Source organism: Haemaphysalis longicornis, unplaced genomic scaffold, assembly GCF_048455015.1.
Source record: "Haemaphysalis longicornis isolate Haplotype H1 unplaced genomic scaffold, Haemaphysalis longicornis Haplotype H1 scaffold_5, whole genome shotgun sequence".
NCBI lineage: Eukaryota > Metazoa > Arthropoda > Arachnida > Ixodida > Ixodidae > Haemaphysalis > Haemaphysalis longicornis.
Window position 1 is genome coordinate 42,396,695 of NW_027526385.1, and position 20,847 is coordinate 42,417,541.

At 48.1% G+C, this 20,847-nt stretch overlaps 2 protein-coding genes across 5 annotated transcripts in view; one reads left to right on the forward strand and one right to left on the reverse strand.

The window, feature by feature from the left end:
* Positions 1-2,090: 2,090 nt before the first annotated feature.
* On the reverse strand, positions 2,091-13,602 carry LOC144138108 (serine/arginine-rich splicing factor 7-like). 4 transcript variants are annotated; one of them, XM_077670213.1, is made up of 5 exons: positions 13,438-13,602; positions 9,127-9,340; positions 6,478-6,648; positions 4,015-4,173; positions 2,091-2,453 (listed from the first exon to the last, which is right to left on the reverse strand). In XM_077670213.1, the coding sequence occupies exons 2-5, from the start codon at positions 9,336-9,338 to the stop codon at positions 2,375-2,377; spliced, it is 621 nt and encodes a 206-aa protein (XP_077526339.1). In that variant the 5' UTR covers positions 9,339-9,340; positions 13,438-13,602; the 3' UTR covers positions 2,091-2,374. The 4 variants fall into 4 exon arrangements, with proteins under 4 accessions (XP_077526339.1, XP_077526340.1, XP_077526341.1 ...); XM_077670214.1 differs by having other exon boundaries at positions 4,015-4,134; positions 9,127-9,413; positions 13,438-13,582; XM_077670215.1 differs by having other exon boundaries at positions 2,091-2,425; positions 4,128-4,173; positions 9,127-9,413; positions 13,438-13,582.
* A 368-nt stretch (positions 13,603-13,970) lies between these two features.
* Dor (vacuolar protein sorting-associated protein 18 dor) overlaps positions 13,971-20,847 on the forward strand; it is a 50,847-nt gene continuing 43,970 nt past the window's right edge. The window contains exons 1-5 of the mRNA XM_077670216.1: positions 13,971-14,380; positions 15,000-15,070; positions 15,457-15,566; positions 18,453-18,634; positions 19,118-19,205. Coding sequence (XP_077526342.1) covers positions 14,291-14,380; positions 15,000-15,070; positions 15,457-15,566; positions 18,453-18,634; positions 19,118-19,205 — 541 coding nt within the window. The 5' untranslated portion in view covers positions 13,971-14,290. The remainder of the gene's footprint in view (positions 14,381-14,999; positions 15,071-15,456; positions 15,567-18,452; positions 18,635-19,117; positions 19,206-20,847) is intronic.

Consider the following 20,847-nt stretch of genomic DNA (forward strand, 5'->3'; position numbering starts at 1 on the left):
GGTAGGACCTTCGCAGGAGGCCCAACGCATCATAGTCCTTCAGGTACTTCGTTTCCACCAAGGACCCTTAACTCAGCTAGGTGAAGCACCTACAGATGCTCTTGAAAAAGATGTGTGCCAGCTTCATGTGCAGCAAACACAGCTGAGACAGAGTATGGCTTCTTTTCCACAAATAGTAGCAGCTCCGCTATCGGGCGCCGCCCGAACGCTTTGCAACAATGCAGCCCGCGCTGCAGCTTTCGGCGTGTCAATCAACCCACTTTTGCGGCTCGTAATACAAGCTCGCTGTCATAACTCAGCGTTTCATGACACTGCAATCAGTCCAGAATTTCGCTTCACGTACCCCGATTATTGACGCGCACACTGTGTTTCACACTCAAGGACGAACGACAGTGAAGGCGTTTTTGATGAACCCTGTCTTTGAGCTGTGCAACTTCCCATAGCCTGGCACACATTCACAAGCATTATCGCTGCGATAACGTCACTGTTCAGTACCGCGAGAGATAAAATGGCTAAATGGTAACTGAGCCGCCCGTGTAATCTAAAAAATGGAAAAAAATCGGCGAAGCACCTAAACTACACAGTAGCCGCTTCGCGTACCAATCGGGAAGACTGTTTACGCGAACCTGGCAAGAGAGCCAATCACGCCCTCATAGAAGCTATTGTTTTCTTCGTTTCACCATCTTGTTCTGGCGTTTGCATGTTTGTGAGAGACAAAAATATTCACGGAAGCTTGTGCTCACATGCAAGACTTTAAGAGAAAATGTCGTAGGTAATCATTTACGTTGTGTGGTGTCGTGGTTGACGTCGACAGCATGGAATTTCAACGTTGTGCAAGGCCAGAGTGAGCACGTAGTTTCGGTCAAAGTTTTTGTACGCCACTCTGCTAACGTTACTTGTCTCTGGTGTAGCTCTCAGTGTGGCCTCTTCCTCAGCTGGACCATGTGGAGTCAGCGATTACCTACAGCAGCTTCGAAATTCAAGTCGTGGCTCTTCGATGGCACAGAGCGCATGCAACAAACGAGGGGCGTACGCTATGACGGGTCTTTCTCGTTTCAAGCAAGTGTTGCCACGATACAGCGAACACTGGAGTGTTTTTGTGGCCAATGTTGGCCAATCTCCTCAAGACCCGTTCTACATGGTGCGAATTCGCAGCTCCGGGGCCGCTCGTGCAGCAAAACGATTTTTTGTTCCATTTTCACTGCCCCGATAAACTGCCAAATGCCAACCAGCATTCACAGATGTTTGACAGTTCCAAACACTTGTAAATTTGCCATGACAACTAGAACAGACTGTTTTGGCGCACTTGCAGCACCGAGGCTGCGAATTCACAGGCGAAATTCGCGCCTACTAGAACGGGCTAAGCTTGGTTTGACGAATGTGCGCTCGAGGCTTGTGTCCAAAAGTGCTCGGCATTTTCTTTGTAGTTTTAAAGTTTACAGCTGCGGACACCATACACAGACTATTTGCTAACAGCTTCGCTGTTGAAAGCTTCCCAAGATGGCGGCACATTGTAGTGTAGTTCTGGAGACGGAGAACCAAAAATAGTTTTTTCGTTACCTTGCACAAATAGTTTGTCAAGAATATTTCTCTATATAGCACTTCGCACTGGTTTTCGACAAGGAAACTTTGGAAACACAAAATAAAGCATGCAATCCGAAAATTACTTTTAACAGAACTGTGCAATATGCGTACCTGTCTTAGTAGAACAGCCAGGTCTTTCCCACCGCTGCAGGACAACTGAAAGCCTCGATATTACCCTTGGCCTTTTATAAATGCTGTTGGCATCTCTGCAATGCTGATATTTGATTCACAGTAAGGCTGTCTATACACAGCAGGAAAACGTACCATCATTGAACAAGCGCTGCTGGACTTAACCCTAGCTTCTCCGTAATTGGTGTGACTAAGCGTCGACAAGGCACAAATGTCTTATTTCCACACGCCAGTACCAGCTAGTACGAATTGAAAGCCCAGCACTAAACATTTGTAACACCTGCACAGATCAAAATTTATACCTCTTGTAACTGCCACTTTTGTTGCAGACCCCTTTTTATACCAGCAAAAAGAAGTAACACACAAAGAACACACAGTGAGTGGTGCCAGCACTTTTATTCTCACACAGAAGCAAAGGTGGGGTGAATGGTGACAAAGCTAGGGCAAGATTGTGGTTGGCAGCTCAGCGGCGACACCCCTAGCACAGCATGCATGTGAGTCTGCCTGGAACTGGCCAAAGAGGACGATGAAAAATGAGGGGTCTTCCTTCGAGGAGCAAATGAGAAAAAGCGGCACTGCCGACGGGCGTGCCAGCTTTCTAAGGGGTGAGGAAGGAAGCGCCCCCGATGCTGGCACCCACGACTGGTCGTGCCAGTCGTGCTCAGTCCAGGTTCCCGTTGCGAGAGTCCCTGCGACTGGGGGACTTGGAGCCGCTCCGGCCCCGCTTGCCCAAAGGCGACCTGACAGGAAGGAGAGACATGTGTGGGCCAATGAGAAAAGCCATACACTCCACTAAATACAGCAGAACGGAAAGTTGAGCTAGTGATCGATTGACTGTAGGGTTTAACATGCCAACCCAATGCAGGCGATGAGGCGTGCTGTAGTGGAGGGCTCCAGGTTAATTTCGACCACCAGGGGATCTTTAATGTGCGCCGAAATCTTGTGCACATGGGCGTTTTTGCTTTTCGCCTCTATCAGAAAAGCAGCCGCCGCGGCCGGGAATCGAACCCGCAACCTCGTGCTCAGAGTTGAGCTAGTTGGATCTGATTCATATTTAAAGCGCAGACAGACGATACAGAAGAAGAGGACCTCTTCTTGTGTATCATCTGTCTGCTCTTTAAATATGAACCGCTAAATACCTGTTGGCCCAAACAGCTTTGGATGTTATAGGTCTGCTGACCATATTTGCATGATTGAAATACGCCCCCGACTAACGCGCAAGCAAGTTTACGTAGAAAAATTTGAAAAATATTACTTCACGCTGACAACCACGAAGATTAAAATTTAATTTTGGCGGTAGGCCATGTCTGTGGAATTGCTGCTTTCCGCTTTGAGCAGAATTTGGCTTTGATCCCTATTGTAACGCACACACAAATTTGAGGGCAAATTTTTGAGAAAAATGGCGCACGTTAGAATCGTGTAAAAATGGTAGATGTGCACGAATTAAATTCCCAAAGCTTGCCCACAGACAGCAGACTTTTAGCTGCACACCAAGAGTATGAACTGCCTGCTTCTCCTCTGTAGTGCATAGCACCTAGGTCCCAATGTCTGGGCAGAATTACCAAGGGAACACAAGAAGCCAGGATCATGGGTGAAGGGGCAGTACACATTGCATAAGGATGCAGAAGAGATCCACCTCCACTCAATGAATCCTCGGAGCGCATAGTCCAGTATACGTCACTTTTTTTTATTAATGAAATCTACCCGTGACGTCTCCGAGTCACTGGTGTAAGAAACCTGCAAGATGCAGCAGAAGCACTCACACACACGGCAACAAATGGTGCTGACACCGCTTGTAGATTACCGCTCCCTTAGACGAAGGACATCTTGCAAACTCAGCTTTTGTACCAGGGTGAATAAACTAGCACAAGTGCAGGAATCTGACTTGCACGCTGCCTTGGAACGCAGCTCGGCACAGTTCTTGCTGTCCTCACACTTTTGGCACAAGAAAACAAGACCCTTAATATTTCCTTTCAAAGTGGGGATAACCTCGGAAGCCCCTGTAAAGGGTTTCGCAAACAATATTAGTTTGAACAACAACAATAGGGCCCCAAGAGACAGTAGATTACCACAGTTGCTCTTCACGAAGACTAAATTTGTCTGGTGCAACGCAAAGAAGTGTGCAAGCTGGGCATTGTTATGGTACAGTCAGTTTATACTGGCCCCTCTCTCTCTCTCTCTCTCTCTCTCTCTCTCTCTCTCTCTCTCTCTCTCTCTTTTGTAAACATTACAACTGAGATGGCATTTTAAAAGCAACCAACACTGCAAGCATGCAGATTCCTGTGGCCAGAAGCAACTCACCGGCTCCGCGAGCGGCTGCGGGAGTCAGCTGGAGCATAGCGCCGGGGTGACCGGCTCGGTGACCGGCCCCCTCCACGGCGAGGGCTGAATCCTGGGCTGCGGGACCGGGAGCGGCTCCGGCTGCGTGAACGGCGCCCCCGGGACCGCGACCTGTCGTCACTGGGGTCGACCGACACCAAGTCCCAGTCACGACTCTTGCACCAAAACATGCTATCTCCGGGCTTCCCCCCCCTTTGCTCACTCAACAAGAACTCTTCAGCCATCCAAACTATCTTCCACAACTGCAACAGCCTGGCCAATGTCCCAACATTGCATGCGCACGACAACTAAAGCTTTCGATTAATTCTTGCGCTAACATTTGGATTCTTTAGTATGGCCAACTGTACTGAATGCGGAACTCGGTCCAGGGGCGAAAGGCACTGGAAAGCTTTGTTGGTGCGTAGATTGAATGGCGCACCTCAGCAGAGAGAAACATTTTGTGAGCAGCGATTTCATATACACTACCTTAAGCTCTCTCTAGCATAGCCAGCCCCACCACCACCCCCACCAAAAAAACTACACACGAATCCACAAATATCAAGCCTAGTAACCAAAGCACCGCACGATTTCAACTTTCCGCCTACGCTAAAAGGGTGCCGCACGCCCAAAGAAAGACCCAAGTGCTGGCAAATGATCTAAGCTTGTATACAAGATTACAGACGTCCCAAGTGCTTACCGTTCATCCCAAAATGCCTGCAAGCAAGCCCGCATCAGTGCCTCCGTGTAAAATTGCTAGAAGAGCGTAACTGTGTTTAATAAAAGACCCACACACATCCCATGCAATCGTTTTCCCAAGCACCGAGTCCAAGGAACCACAACTAATGAGAACAATGGTAACACACACCACACCCGCCATCCAAAGAGGCCGCCCCAAGACCAACCCCTAACCGTGCCATGCACATGGGCAGCACAGTGTTCCGACCTCCACATACCACCATGGCTTCTACCAGGCTTGACCGGAGCAACAACATGCGCCCCCAGTGCTCCCCAACCCAACCCCACTAAGAGCAACCATGAAGACAAAACACGGCCTCGTTTGCCTTCAAAGAACTAGCCTTCGGGAACAAACCGGGTTCCATTCTAGCCCCAAGAGACTTTTTAGCTCATCCGGGGCAACGGCATCCGGGGCAACGGCATCTAGTATTTGTTGTCACGCGGCGTCAAGCACGCAAACAGGCTTCGAAAAGATCCCCCCTTCCCCTGGTTGGGACCGAAACTGGGCCCTTCGCATCAAGAAGCCAATGTCAATCCCACTGGGCCACGTAGGCACACTATACTCATACGCAAAGTGTTGGGGGTGATCTTTGCACAGCGCCGTTAAAAAAAAAGAGAGAGAGAGAAACATGATTGAACACATTAATTACCCCATATTAATGAAAACCCAAGCCAGTGTCTATGGGCCTTTCCAGGGGGCTGCGGCACCCTCTCTTGACTACTTTCGGTATCAATACTTCGGCTGATACTGAAACTAGTCAAGAGAGGGCGCCACAGCCCCTCAAGCGAATCACTGATCCGCACTTCACAGTTTTCATGATAAGAACCTTATTTTTCTTTAACACACAGACTATTTCTTTGAAGTTTGCAATAAAACTAATGTCATTATCGGGACAAGATGCATCGCATTTTGTCTTCATGGCCACTTCGAAAGAAGGACAGACCCTCTTTGCTGTGCTCGAGACAAACCACGTCCTCGGCATATCCACCCACATGGGGTGACCTAGCGCCAACCCGGCTCGACGCCATCGGCAACCACAACAGCACTCCCGTGACACCACTCACCTTTGGGGCAGCAGCCGCAGCAGCAGTAGCCAGCCGCAACCCAACGCTCGCCCGCAGAGACAACTCTCGGCTGCCAGCAGAAATGCAGCTCTTCCCGATACTCTCTCCCTCTCTCTCAGTAGTAGTAGTGGAAGTAGTGGAAGTAGTAGTAGTAGGAGCGGATGTAGTACTCTGTGCCTGGCCCCCACCGTGCGTGTGGCCCAGTGGGGAAGAGCACGCTAGCAGAACTGACGAGAGCCGTGCCGGTCGCCCCACCATCGCTCTTAGCGCCGCCTGCTCTAGCAGCGCTGCAGCCGTAGGAGTTCGGGCGTCGCAGCCACCGCCGCCGACTCAACCGTAGCCCCTCGGGCATTTATGACAAGGGGGGCGAGGCTCAGGCCTACAAGACACGGGGGGGCACCACCGTTACTCGCCGAATGCACTCTCTCCCCACCCCCCGCTGAAGAAGAAAACAAAAGCCCCCAACATCACTCGCTGCAGGGATGCAGAAATGAAAAGGGCACCAGAACGAAGCTTGCTCTGCCAGAGGCCTCATCAAGTAGCCAGTTAGGTTTATTTAAGAACCGTAAGCAGCAGCCTAGCACTGCCCCCGCTAACCAGAAAAGGAGGAGAAATTTTAGCACGGAAAAACGCGCAAAGCCTTACCGGGATGGGCCGCGGCGTGTGTGGCCCCTGCTGCAGTCCCGGGCATAGTGGCCTCTTTCGCCGCAGTCATAGCAACGGTCGGTGGGTTGGAACGGCCGCGACGAGCCGTGGTAGGAGTTGCGGGACTTGCCGGTGGACAGCTCCACCCGCACTCGACGACCGCACAGGGTTCTGAAAGCGCGCAGCCCCTCTTTTACGGCACTGCTGCGACCAGGAATCACCTCATAAAAGTGCCCGGACAGGAAACAAGTGTTTTTTACAGGGCCGCATAGGTGCTTTCCAGGAAACCAAATGTAGCAGCTTGTTTGGGATAAAGTTTACGGAGGACAGAAAGAAATGTCCTGCTCAACAAACCAGGTGAACACAGAAAAAGCATTTTGCAAGTGCCATGAGAAACCTGGTTAAACAAGCCGTTTTCTGCTTCTGTCACAAGAGAGGTGTGGTGCCTAACATAACAGTGCTATCTCGAAGGGACCGCCAACCGATTTTTGTCAAGTAAATGCTCTGTATCCAAACTGCATCACACCTGAAACTGACAACGCTTTGCTAATAATGCCCTGGAAAGTTTGAAAGTGGAATTTTTTTTTAGATCTGCCACTCGCTGGTATACATAAGTGGACGAAAGGATTTCCGCAACCACGACACCAACCCCGAATGCAAGTTGCATTTATGTGCACAAAAGGATAAAAAATACTGCTGAGAACATGGTTGAACTTACACTAGCGTTAAGTGACCAACCTATCAATTTCTTTGTGCATGTGCAGTGTTTTACGCGTAAGCCTGTGACGAGTTTCGACTGCACTTCAGAGTGCAGAAAGCCATAGAGTCAATACTGTCAAGACAGCGGTGCTTAATGGTTCAATTCAATATGCCTTAACTTTGGTGCCAGGTAAATATTTCCCCCAGCTTACCATAAGTTCCAAGAGAACGCCCTCCCCCCGAAACAGCACCCACCCCTCAAAGGCCAACTGCACTCAAAATTTCAACCTCTTGAAAACACTATTCTTGCATAGTCTGCTGAAAAAGAAAGCAAGATTCAAAATACAACAGCTAAAATAGGCGCGTGGACGCCGCAAGCGATCACCAAAAATCAGCAATTTTGAAACCGAAATCGAGGACATTGCAGCCATCCAGCAAGCGGCCAGACGGTCAGCAGCTCGGGAGCAAGCATGCGCGCAAACGGGGCAGCAAATGGGTGGAGCGTGCGCAGCAGAGCTCGACCAGTTTTCCAGCTGCGTAGCTGGCCAGATAAAGAAGCCCCGGCTGGCCGGAGCGTCACAGGTGTGTAATGGCTGTTTACGCGATCCGCCGGCAGGTGCAGCACGGTCTGCGGCGAAGGTTTTTTTTTAAATGCTTCTGAATGGTTAACGAGGCATTTCACGAGGCTACCACTTAGCTTGCAGCTGATTTGGTGGTACGTACCACAGATTAAAAATAAATTTGGTCGAGGTGAGATTTGAGTGCAGTTGGACTTTTTAACGGGTGAAATATTCAATTTACTAAAAGACTTAAAATCACCCACCCCCTGAAATCGATGGCTTTAGTACCAATTCGTGAACAAAATAAACGCGAATCATCTATTCATGTTTTGATGCAGTCACTTATCTGTCCTTTCCTCATTTGATCTGAAAGTTCTCCCATTTTGCATTTTTCTTGACCTCTGCAGTTTTGGCTGACTAGTTTTCCGCACATCACCCGAAAGCCCGTCCATGCCGTATTTTTAATTTGATACACCTTTACTTTGGGTGGGCGTTCTTTCGTAACTTTACAGTAACTGAAAATCGCTCACTTGTTCTTGCACTAACGAACATACTGCCACGAAGCACCCGTTCTGTTTGCTTTTTCTTTTTTGTAGCATCCATGTTCGGTCGCAGAGCCATGTTTTTTTTTCCTAAGTAAGGCTTGTGACGTGTGCGCTGACCGACTGGAAGACGCAGCTGTTACGGGGAGCCATCGGCCCAGCTTGGGTTACAGCGCGGTAGCGGCATTCCACCCCCCCCGTGGCGTGTTCCGGACTTTCGGTAAAGTTCAAACGACCTTTCTGCCTTTTCCACTGTTTACTTTAGTAAACATGGATGATTGGTGTTAGCATCTCCCCAATTGGCTGCAAGAAGTGGGGCGTCCGCTTGAAGCGAATATAAACCCTCTCGGCCGGGTTCACGGGGCGGGTGGCCTGCACCAGGGCCTGATTTGAGAGACATTGCCACCCATCAACGGGCCCTTTCGGTTGAGATTCCGCAAACCAGTCAGCAATTTCCCGTTTACGTACTCTTGTTCTCTTGACTGTTTTTCTCATTTGATGTAATAAGTGTATTCAGCCAAATTTGTATGCGTTAAAAAGCAGCCAATGTCATCAGTAAATTAAATCAGTTAACCTTAAAACTTCTTTAACGTCTCGACTGCTTCACTGCTGGACCATGATGCTACCATAGTGGCAGGTGTTAACCTAACATCGTCGTTACAATATGCTCGAGAAGAATCGGCTGGCGGTACATTGGAAGAACGAAGTTGTCGCAATCTGTGCTTCACGTGCACACTGCCTTGTCCCAAGGCATGCTGATAAAATGTGCCACCTTCACAAACAGGTTCCTGTAGCCACCCCCGTATCCTGCTCCCCCTTCGCAATCGCACCCCAGCCCTCCCACTCACTTTCCGTTGAGCGCGTGGGCGGCGTCCCTGGCGTCCCGGCTGTCCTCAAACTCGACAAAGGCGAAGCCGGGCGGGCTCCGAGCCACCCAGACGTTGCGCAGCGGCCCGTAGTGGCCAAAGGCCTCCTCGAGCTCGTGCTTGGTGCCACTGTTGCCCAGCTCGCCCACGTACACCTTGCAGTCAGTGGGACACGAGTCCCTGTAGCGAGCCATGTCTGCAGGCAAGGGTGAAGGGGGAGACATTTGCCGTATTTTCGCACCTATAACCCACGCCCCACTTTCAGCCCGCTGGAAAAGGAGGACAGGAAAAAAAAATCATCGCATATTGCCCACATTTGATAGGGAAAGGCTGCACCAACGCTACTGCCCAAGCAACACGTCACATACTATGTAGACAGAAAAAGCATCTATTTAGCCCATAGAACAAACAGACTGACTGCAAGGCGAAAGTCAGAATTCCCTAAGAAAAGTCACAGTGCGCTCGTCCTCGTTTCTTCTTTTTTGTCCTTGTATGTTTTGTGCAATCGCTGCTACAGAAGGCTTAGCGTTTTACTGCGTAGGAGCTTCCCGACACAACGCGCATTGCGGTGAAGCTGCACTAAAGGAAAAACCCGCACCCCTACTTAGCCACCGACATTTTCGCATTTTTGGGTGTGGGTTATACAAGCGAAAATACGGTACTGAAGGATCAAAAAGGGGGTGACGTTGAAATGATGGGTGGGGCCTTTGATCCAGGGCTCCAGACTCCTAAAGAAACACCCCGCCAGGCCCTAAATAAATTCGAATTTCAGGGTTTTGGCGTTCCAAAGCTGCCCCTAGACTATGAGGCGTGCCGTAGAGGATGACTCTGGATTTTTCTCGACCACCTTAATATCTATAACCTGCGCCAAAATCCCACCATCTGAAAAACAGCCTCTGAGGCCTGAACCAAACCCACATCCTTGGGCTCAGCAGCACAACACCTCGGCCACTGAGCCACCGCAGGGGTTCCAGGTCACAAGTGTCAGGTCCCTCTGGACCCTTAACTCTTTAACTGCCACTACCGAGATAACTCGTGAAACCACCCACGCGCACCCCCTGCTACTCCTGAGTATACTCGTGCTGCTTTTTAAGCTAACTCCCTGCCACTCCCGCGACAACTCGTGCGGGAAAAAAAAATGCATTAATGTCCCGCTGTCTATAAAGAAAGAGGTCACCTAACACATAGAACTTGTAAATTAAATTTAAGACAACAGATGTGGAGCACACTTTTTTACACCCGCGTTATAGAGGCTAGAAAGGTTTTCCTATACTTGGTTACAACCCAAGAACGGCACCACCTCACGTAGTGTATCACCCTGCCACAGTGCCGGACCCGTGACGTCAGTGCGCGTGCATTTTGAAAGGGGTTTGCTATGAATGTGTGATATCGTCTGCCTTGTCTCGCGCAGTTTGTCGTCACTGGAGTCGTTTAAGCATATTAAGTACAAAAAATCACGGGAAATGGCTCGCACCATGTTCAAAATATTCCCAGTAACGCCCTACTTGCGCCGCGCGGAGAAACATCTGGCTACGGTGATAAGGCAAAGCGGCAACTTCCGGTGCCGTTCTTAAGTTGTCACCGAGTATAGTGTCGGGAAGGGGCACGCCGAAGCAAAATAGTCTGCAATGATCCAGAATAGAGGGCACCACGGCTCGTTGGCGCGCGGCTCTCGGCGTCTGCGCGCTTTTGTGCGGCTGTTCGCGTGCGAGCATATTTTTTTAAGTGCGAATGCACTTTATAAGCGACCCCAAACCTTCCACCGCCGGCGGCGGCGTCCGCAGTCCTCCTCTCTATATAAAAAAAAAACAGCATCCGGCGCCAGGTTTCGATACGAGGACTTTGCGGCCGCAGCGCGACGCTCTACCGACTAAGCCACGGACGCGACGCTGATATCAGTGTTAGTAACGCGCCTTATATCTTTAACGCATTCAAACTACGTCGTCAGCGGCGTACGTTGGCGACTCAGCGGCGTTATAGCAGCTTGATAACTGCGTGTACACGTGATACTACAAACCCGATGGAAGAGATGGAAGAGAAGGCGGCGAGGCGGTGGGCTGCGGGGGCCGAGCGCAAGCGCCGCAAGCGGGCCGACAACCGTGCATTCGCACTTTCACATTCTCCCCCTCGGGGGAAATGCGGGGGAATTTTTTGGCCGCTCACTACCCGTGCTCCGCAGACACATGAAAAATAATCAAGCATGTGATTATATACAGTCATGATGGCGATCTTGCGAGTTTGACAAATACACTTTATGCAACCATGGCTTGAATGCACAAACCCCATCAGAAGGGGTAGTTTGATTGTGGGGATTAACGCGCCGAAACTGCGCCATAGTGGAGTGCTCCCGATTAATTTTGACCACCTGGGGATCTTTAACGTGTGCCGAAATCTCGAGCACACGGGGGGTTTTCGCTTTTCGCCTCCCTCAGAAAGGCGGCCGCCGCGGCCAGAAATTAAACCCGCGTCATTGTGCTGAGCAGCACAACGCTTTAGCCTAATGTCACGGCACATGCTGTTGCAGTAACAACTTTATTGAAGGCGAAGCACTTGTAGTGATAGCACACGTACCAGAAAATCTGACGTCTTATTGCCGTTGATTGTAATGGCCCGTGAAATGACCATTGAAATGAAAAATACAGGCAAGGAGCGTAGCCCGTACGGTTTTATGCTCCCTTGAAAGTGGTCCTACTCTCCATTGACAATTCTCGCAATATCCTCCCACAATTTTTTTTTTGTGAATGCAATCAACACTATCAGCTATCACTCTTCCAATCCGCTCTCAAAGACAGTTGCAGTGCTGCGGAAGGTAGCACCGTGCTGGCTTTCTAATTGCAGCAGGCCTGATCGTGACGTCTACAGAAATTTCCTGGTGTACAGCAGTTGACTGACAAGGGTGCCTCAATGCACATGCTCCCCTCTGCTTTTACATCAGCATGTCCATGACACCAGCTGTGCGTCCAACGACGTTACAATTACTCCAGCCACAAGCTGGCAGCTAAAGCAAGGTCAACCCGCTCATGAAGAGCTGAACTACACCGTCACGTCAGCTTCAAAAACATTTTCCTGGCATGTTTGCTACAGCGCCGGAACGGCTTGCTCCGGACGTCGACGTCGGCCGATAACACCTGGTTTCAAATTGCTGGTCTCTGAATGTGCGATGTAGCGTTAATATATCCGCTGCGTCTTTTCCCAGCTTGCGCAGTGCTCGGGCTTCAGAGTAGGCGGTCGACCGCCAGAAGCGGCTCGTAACAAAACAAAAAGCCGATAGAACAACGCCACGCACTGAGGTAACGAACGGGAATCCTTTGCATCAAAGTTGCTCCACGAGAACGTTTTACAAGAGCGTTTACAACCCCTCCCCTTTTGTTTTGCGACCCGCTGACGACTAGGGCGATTGTCCGCCGCTCAAAGCGGCGGAAAAAATAAATCGAGAAAGGACAAAGCAGATAAATGGAACGTGAACCCGCATTTTAAGACGCAAGCGATCTAGGTCCGGGAGTTATCAGTAGATGCCGCACTTGGCGTGCAGAGGTCGCCGACCAAGCAAACCGTGTAGAAGGCTGTACTACAAACAAATCCACTGACAACGCAAGCTCCATGCGTTAGGCCCACTCTGCGTAGTGCCGCCATGATAAGGAAAGACGAATCCAATTTTTCTCAAGGTCCGTTCGTCCCACCGGGTGCTCAAAAAAACTAACTACTAACTAATCCACTTATTTCGGTTCTGTGAACTAACGTCGAGTATTTTAACTTTACGCGTACACGTCGCACTGATTATGCAATATGTTTTGATGTCACTTGTTTTTTTCGATACCCAAAAAAACCCCAAACGTAACTCCCGCTGTAAAGCCCGAAGCTTCGCCAAGACCGCAAACACCAAAAAATAAGCAAAAATACCTCCTCCAGGCGAAATAAAGACGTCCCACCGAGTGAACACGTTCAGGATTTCAACGAAGCCCGCGAGGCGGGCCGTAAGCTAGAGAACTAGGCGCCATCTTTGAGCCGGTAAGCACAAAGCTTCAAGCCGGTGTGTGTGCTGTTTCGCGATAAACAAAAGGAAGCGAAACCCATTCCTCTCACTCCGCTACTCATAACTACGTAGCTTGCGCGACATCGTTTGGCACAACGAATAAGCCCTCATTCTCTGACAGCGTGCCACGACGCATACGGCCGCTGCCGCTGCCATTGCTTTGTGTTTTCGTTTCGCATGACGTGCCAGAGCTACACGTAACCATTACATTGCAACCCTAGGAGAATGGGATGTTTGTACAGATGCTATGCAGTTCTTACCTTATTTTGTTAGTAGCTCCGTGAGCAGAAGAATGAAGCCGACTCCTTCACAGCAAACACCAAGCCTCACTACCAACCAAGCCTTGTTTTCCCAGAATGCAGCAAACGACGCCGGCACAATGAACAGCGAGGTGCCCTACTAATCTGCACTCTGGTGGGCATTAATTTTGACCACCAGCGCCAGTTTCTATTTTAGCGGTTTGGGGCTAAAATATAGTAGTATTTTGTTATTAAGATTTTATTTAGGTAATATTTTAACAATAAAATAAAAAAAATTATAATAATAAACTTTGTGACTTTAAAAATGAGCTTAACAAAGTTTCTAGCTACAAAATTTTTCTCCTTCTTTCTTCTCCAAAACAATGCGGCGAGGCTACCGCTCTTTTTAATTATTTTCGTTGAAAGTGAACAAAAAGTTGTGATTTTTGAAGTGTATTGTTGATGCTTCGTCACGAAACAGGGTGAATTTTGCCTCCGTTATCGTGAATAGATTTCGCTATCGAATAAAAATCAGTTAGAAACAATGATTTCTGTCATGGCTGCCTCCATGGAGTTTGCGTCTTCACCGTCGATTGTTTACTCTTTGCCATAACTTTAGTTTGTGGTGCTTAATTTAAAGCGCGTGACGCGCTAGCCCTGCGTAGTTCACTTAGCGTTTCGATAAAGCGGAACTGTTTAGTTTGTATATGCTCGGAACAGTGTTGATTATGGCGTGAAATTCTGCTCTCAAGGTGTGACGCACCTCGGGTACAACGCCCCCATTTTAGGGCTTCATTTTGAAGTCCTTTAGTTTCGACTTGACGGACAATTAATTGGGAAAGCACTTGCTAGTGCGCTATCAGGATCACTGAGGATGTCGTCCTTGTTCGATCAGTACGAGGAAGTAACCTCGCAGTCCGCTGGCTATTTGGGTTCCGCCGGTAGAACTGCCTTTCCGGAGCTGGTAAGTGGTGGCTTTTGTAAACACATCCTCATCTGACACCCGCGATCACTTCTCATGACTGTTCAGCTTGTGATTCCAAGAGAAATTCAGTAACTCTGCCTTAAAATACTCAGTATTTAAAATTTGTTCCTGCGGAAACATTTGCTCTGCTTGGCTCCAAAGGCAGTTATTCAGCTCCTACTTACAGATAGGAAAAGGTTATCCAAGCCTTCCAGTACTACTCAAGTGCTGACAAAATGACTTGAGGCCGAGTCTGTACGCATGGCTATAGCACGGCTTGGTGAGTTTCTGAAATTTAGGCAGTGTTTTATGCACGCTGTGTCGACTGCAGCAACCCAAGCAGCACCATTACACAACAACTTCTAAGAATAATGTGTATAAGTATTGAAGTATTGCTTCAAAAAAGTGCCCGACTAGCTGTACCGCGCTAAAATGTCCGAAAGAGCTTGTATTTCGACCCAGAGCGTCTGTACACAAGTTGGAGACTGTAAAACTAAACAGTTTCTTTCTCGCAACCGATGTTCGATAAGATGTGTGGTCTTGAGTATACCCATCTCCACTAGGGCTGCATGATTTCGTACGTATAGCATTATATTCTTGCAACTTTCTCCACTTTCAGACAACTGGCTACATCAATGCCTCGCTTGAAGTGGAAGCCCCAATCTTCAAAAAGACGAGGATAACGTTTACGTAAGTTCTTATCACACCATCCTGCATCAGGTTCCTGTGCACTATACAAGTGCGACGCCATGAACCGTAATCCAGCTTTATTACTTCTTCATTCATGCACGTCATTGTCTCAAGCCAAAGCAGGGCTAAATTTGACAATCCTACTAACGGTTTGAGAGAAAAGGACAGAAGGGTGCCAAAATATGCAATACCTCTGTTGACGGTGTTGACTGGAAGTACAAAATTCTTGGGGCATTTGATCACTTACACTGTGCTGTGCACTGTAGTGTTGGCAGAGGGGGCTTCGGGACCCCTTTAATGTTGTCGCTTGCCTCTACAAGAAGTTGTACAAGAAGCTGTAGAAGAGGAGAATAGATTTCGTTTTTGCTTCCTTGCACCCCACACAGCCCCCAGTGCCCGATCACCCACCTGGTCGTCAGCAACCAGATCTTGGTACTTGCCATGGCCAACAAGTGTCTACTTCGCATACCCATCGTAACTCCCAACAACCCACATGGTAAGTTGGGCTTGTTTGCATCCAGAGCACACACTATGCATCATTGGCCAACCCGTTGCTTAAAGGGTTCATAAAAGCAAAATACAAGTTTGGTTCATTCAAAAGATTGCCTTGTTAGAACCATACTGACACCACTTTTAACTCGCACTTCACTCAGATAAGCTACATATTTAGGGAAAAAGGGAATGGTGATGTGACCCACTTGCTCATTTCCCGCAACACAACCTATGATGTCGTATGGACCCAGCTGGGCAATTGCCTGAGGTCGGCAAACGCAAACACAAATTAGGCAGGGCTTATAAGCTTGCCGAACGAGCTATTTGCACTTAAATGTAATGTTCATTCATTTTAAAACAGTAAGAATGGTGCGGTAAACAATGAAAGTTACGAAAATACACGTACCATAGAAGTACTTATGTGCACTGCTGTTGGTACTGGGCTCACTATGCTTGTCTTAGCTGCTCAGCATATCGCTGCTTTGGAGTTGACTTGCACGGCACTGGCCGATTGGCGTAAGCGATGTTGTCTTACGTGACCCTGTTTGTCGAGCATTCCCCATGTTTCATGAAATGATTACTTTCTACCGTAACAAAAACAAGCCAGGTGCAAATACGGTCAACAACAAAGCAACGGTGGACAACGGTCCGTGGCTGAGTATGGCAGCGCCATCTGGGAGTACTGACCATAAGCTAGGCTGCAGAGCCGAATGATGCAGTGGAAGTTCATTTGAATACGCGCACTTATGATTTCAGTGCTGACGTCCCGAAAATGCACGATTTGGCGGGAGAATCAAAATTTTAGCCTAAATTGATTGATTTCTCAGTGAATATGGCATCATTTACTGCCAGAGAAGCACTAGGGGCACTATAAAACATGAAATCTTTCGAATAAAAGAAACTTGTGTTTTGTCCGCATCACCCCTTTGAAGGGCCATGATGAACAAAATACAAGTTTGGTTCATTAGAAAGGCTGCTTGGTCCTGACAACAAGGATACCAATTTTATCGCAAACTTTGAACAAATAATGGAGATATTTTAAAGAAAACGTGTGAGGAAGGGATGACTCCCTGGCCACTTTCTGGCAACTCATATGACGTCACAGAATCACGTTTGCAAACTAACCCATCGCTAAGACGATTGTTAAGATCGCTAAGCCGACTGAACGGTTGTAGTGGGGCCTCTAGTTCCGTTTGGTCGCGTCACGGGAGTGCTAACATGCGGCTAACACACACTGATAACCATGTTTGTAGTGCTAGCCTATATTGCGTCATTCCTGCCTATAACATGTCATTGTAGCGCAAAATATGAAAGTTGTTCACTACTCTTGTTTTTTTTTTAAACATCTTTTGTGGCTAGAATGGAGCTGAGGGGGGGGGGGGTACTGTGAAACCTTGTTCTTTCTAATTAAATGAAGTTGTATTTTGTATTCATGGCCCCTTTAAGGGGGCGCGTGGGTCTTTTTATTTTTACAGGTATGATAAAAAAATGGGAGGCACATGTAGTTTATCATTCTGATTATACATATAAAATGTGTGTTTGTGTAAAACAACTATGTTCAAATTTATTTGGATTTTTCTATTTGATTTTTTGACAGCCTTTCTAAGAAAACTGCTGGAGGGATTCAGCTGAACAAGGTACCTGTCAACTGTGCACAGATCAAGGAGTGCAATAAGACCAACAGTATCATTCTGTCTCGTCTGTAGCAGAAGTTACGACCATTTGAAGTTTGGGCCTGGAAAGCGAAACCGTTTTTTCTTTTTTTTGTTTCCACCTTCCAGGCCCAAACTTCAAATGGTCGTAACTTCTGCTACAGACGAGACAGAATGATACTGTTGGTCTTATTGCACTCCTTGATCTGTGCACAGTTGACAGGTACCTTGTTCAGCTGAATCGCTCCAGCAGTTTTCTTACAAAGGCTGTCAAAAAATCAAATAGAAAAATCCAAATAAATTTGAACATAGTCGTTTTACACAAACACACATTTTATATGTATAATCAGAATGATAAACTACATGTGCCTCCTATTTTTTTTATCATACCTGTAAAAATAAAGCTTTTTGGTTTAATACCAGTGTGTTCCCTTAAAGCCTGCTGTTTATCCGTGCATTTTGGGGCGTTCAGTGCTGCGTTCCTATTAAGAAGGCAGCTCTAGGTGAACTTGAACCCGGAATAAAATTTCTTTTGTCAGTGTACTGGGAATTGGATGTTCCATATGCAGAGAGGGGTAAAGCGGGGAGTCATAGCTCTGCGCCATAACGGCATTTTTCGCTTCAAGTCACGCCAGTGGGGATTGATTTATAAGCTGCCCTCGTTTTTCAGGCCTTGCTTTGCCTCCACTGGGCGAGTTTCCTTCTTACAACCTACAAAAGCATTTATAAAACTGCCACTACTCACTTCAAAGGAGCAATCTGTATTTGTGTCTACCATTTTATGCTTTATAGCGCCTTTCTTTGTGTTAGCTCTTATGCAGTTTGTAGGGACTGAATGAAATCACAAATTATGAAATCCTGCCTTGCGGTCCGGCGAGTGCGCTCTCACAGGTGATGATGCGCCGGGAATGGTGGGGAAGAAGAAACAGAACTTCCGCGCACTTTTCTCGGTACAAAAATGTGTCCTAAAGCAGTTTGAAAACCCCCTCAGTGTAGCTCACTCAGTGAGGCTGTTTGATTTACAGTCCCGAACCTTGCTGCGGAGAGTCCACTGGTAGCCCTAGTAATCTCCACGCCATTGAAATGTGTGTAAAAACGGATGCCAGATTGCTTCTCGGAGAGTCCGAGTCTGATAATCAAGGAGCCCCAGTCTGTACTTTGGGCATTATCGTGTTTGCACCTCTTCAAGCCTCTGATGTCCTTGTCTTTGGCTGCTGCCCAATGGTCACCCCATGCAGAGGTGGATCTGAGCCGATCGCTCGGGGACAAAGGTCACGCGGCCAAGATCCACCAGCTGTTCCTGGACCCCATGGGTCGCCACCTGGTGGTGAGCGTGGTCCACTCGGACGGGGAGGTGTCCTTCGACAACTGCTACCTGCACCAGACGGCACCAAAGGCCCAGTCGCTGGCCAAGCTCAAGGTGCGCGGGAGGGGTGGGCGTGCGGGCATTATGTTGGGCCTCAGGGGACCCTCTGTGTGAACACCCTTCAGCCACCTCCTTTGTTTCTTCACTCCTCAGCACTACCCCAACTGCACTTTGTTGAAGTGAGGGGTATTGTTCGGCCCTGTACTTGTCTCTACTTTATTTTATCATTGCCCGGGCGATCCCAGACTGTAAGGCTCTTGTTACTTTTTCGGCGAATGTGTTTGAGGCATTGATTGTTGAACACTCCTTTGCCCTCCTCTCCAGCCCCAGTACCCAAAATCCTTGTTGCATGCTCGCCACACTCTTCGCTGAAATGTACCCCGGACTCTGCTCTTTTAATTTTCATTCGTGTTAGGTTTCATTCACATTTACTTTCTCATTTTACCACACAACCGTGTGTAACTACAAGCATCTGGTTTCCCTTGGTTGTAAAAGACATCCAACTCACGGCCTCCCCTACGTTGCTTCCCACTGCAGGGGCACGTGATCAGTGCTGTGGGCTGGAACTACGACAACCCGCCGGAGAGCAACTCAACCAGCTTCATACTCGTTGGAACAACCAAAGGTGTGAGAGACCAGGGGAATTTGAAATCTTTCCCCTGCTTGCATGCATATCTCGAATGCCTCGCGTGCACTACTGTTATAAAATGAGATGCTGGGGAGGAATTGTTACACTTGTCAGAAGATAGTTCTCATCATAGTGTAGGCAGGGTGGTTGAAAGGCCCTCTCTAGAACCTCGCTCCTAAGTACACTGCACCATCATGTCTTCAGCACATACTGAGCTTGTTTCTATCACATGATTCTTTTTACGTTGTACTTTTCTGTAACCATTTGTTTAGAGGAGGTTAAAACAGACTGCATCTACCCTAAAGCTTGAAAAAGGGGGAAAAAAACTGACCCTTAGTAAGTGAAGAGTCTGACCTTGCGGCCTGCATTCTCAGCATTGCGTTCATTGTGTTAGCATAACGCCCACAACTCCAGCACCTGAAAAGAGGCTAAAACCAGTCAGAAAAGGGGTCCCTTGTTGAATGAAACCTAAGAACACTTAACTAAAATTTTGATGAAATATGTCGGCTTAATCAGGATGGAGGTAGGGGGGGGTGGGGGTTATAACATGTGCACCTTAGGCTGTTAAAAGCTGACTGGGTGGAAGATACCATATTTATTTGAATATAAGGTGAGGGTTGTGAGGGTTTTTTTCCAAAATCTGTAGTCTCAAAGTCATACTCTGTCTTATCTTCTAAGCTCAGTATATATATATGTGGCGATTTTTTTTACTCTCCTAACTGCACCCTCGCCTTATAATTGAATAAATATAGTAATTATACTCTTGAGTTCACCCCCATCTCTGGAGTCTTGTGTACAGAAAGATTTTTTTGCTGGCTGTGAGAGCTAACTTGCATGCTGACAAGCAACGCAGCACGTTAGGAGGCATGTGTCGGAGGCATTGTTTCGACGCCCTCAGAGGAAATAATGGAGATGCTAGTGAAACCAGATGAAGCAGTGGCAATTCCCCGGCCACTTTCCGGCCATCTCTATATTCAACACCAAATCTTTTTTGTGTGATTGGCGGTCACCGACCTAACTAACCCTCCGCCAAGAAACATCACTGGGCGATTGCAGCGAGACCTCTGTTCCGGCCACTTTCCGGCCATCTCTATATTCAACACCAAATCTTGTTTGTGTGATTGGCGGTCACCGACCTAACTAACCCTCCGCCAAGAAACATCACTGGGCGATTGCAGCGGGACCTCTGTTCCATTTGATTGCATCACTTGAATTTTACCATGCCCGCTTTTCTGATGGAGGCGAAAAAGCGAAAACGCCTGTGTGTACAAGATTTCGAGGCACGTTAAAGATCCCCAGGTGGTCAAAAGTAGTCCGGAGCCCTCCACTATGGAGCGCCTCATCGCCTGCATTGCGTCGGCACGTTAAAACCCTACAATCAATCAATTAATTGAGTGGTAACATGCACTTAACGCACTGCTGACTGTGTTTTTACTTCCGGCCCATATACGTAGGGTTGTTCGTTTTCGGGTTTTATATATTAACATGAAAGTGTTTTATGCCGCGATACATCAAGATTTCACTGACGCCATATCCGTCACGGAAATGACGCCAGCACACCTTTGCGGAAGCGACCCACCAGCAGGACGTCGCTGGCCAAGCACACCCACAAGACAGCCGCCGACTCGCAGACCATGCT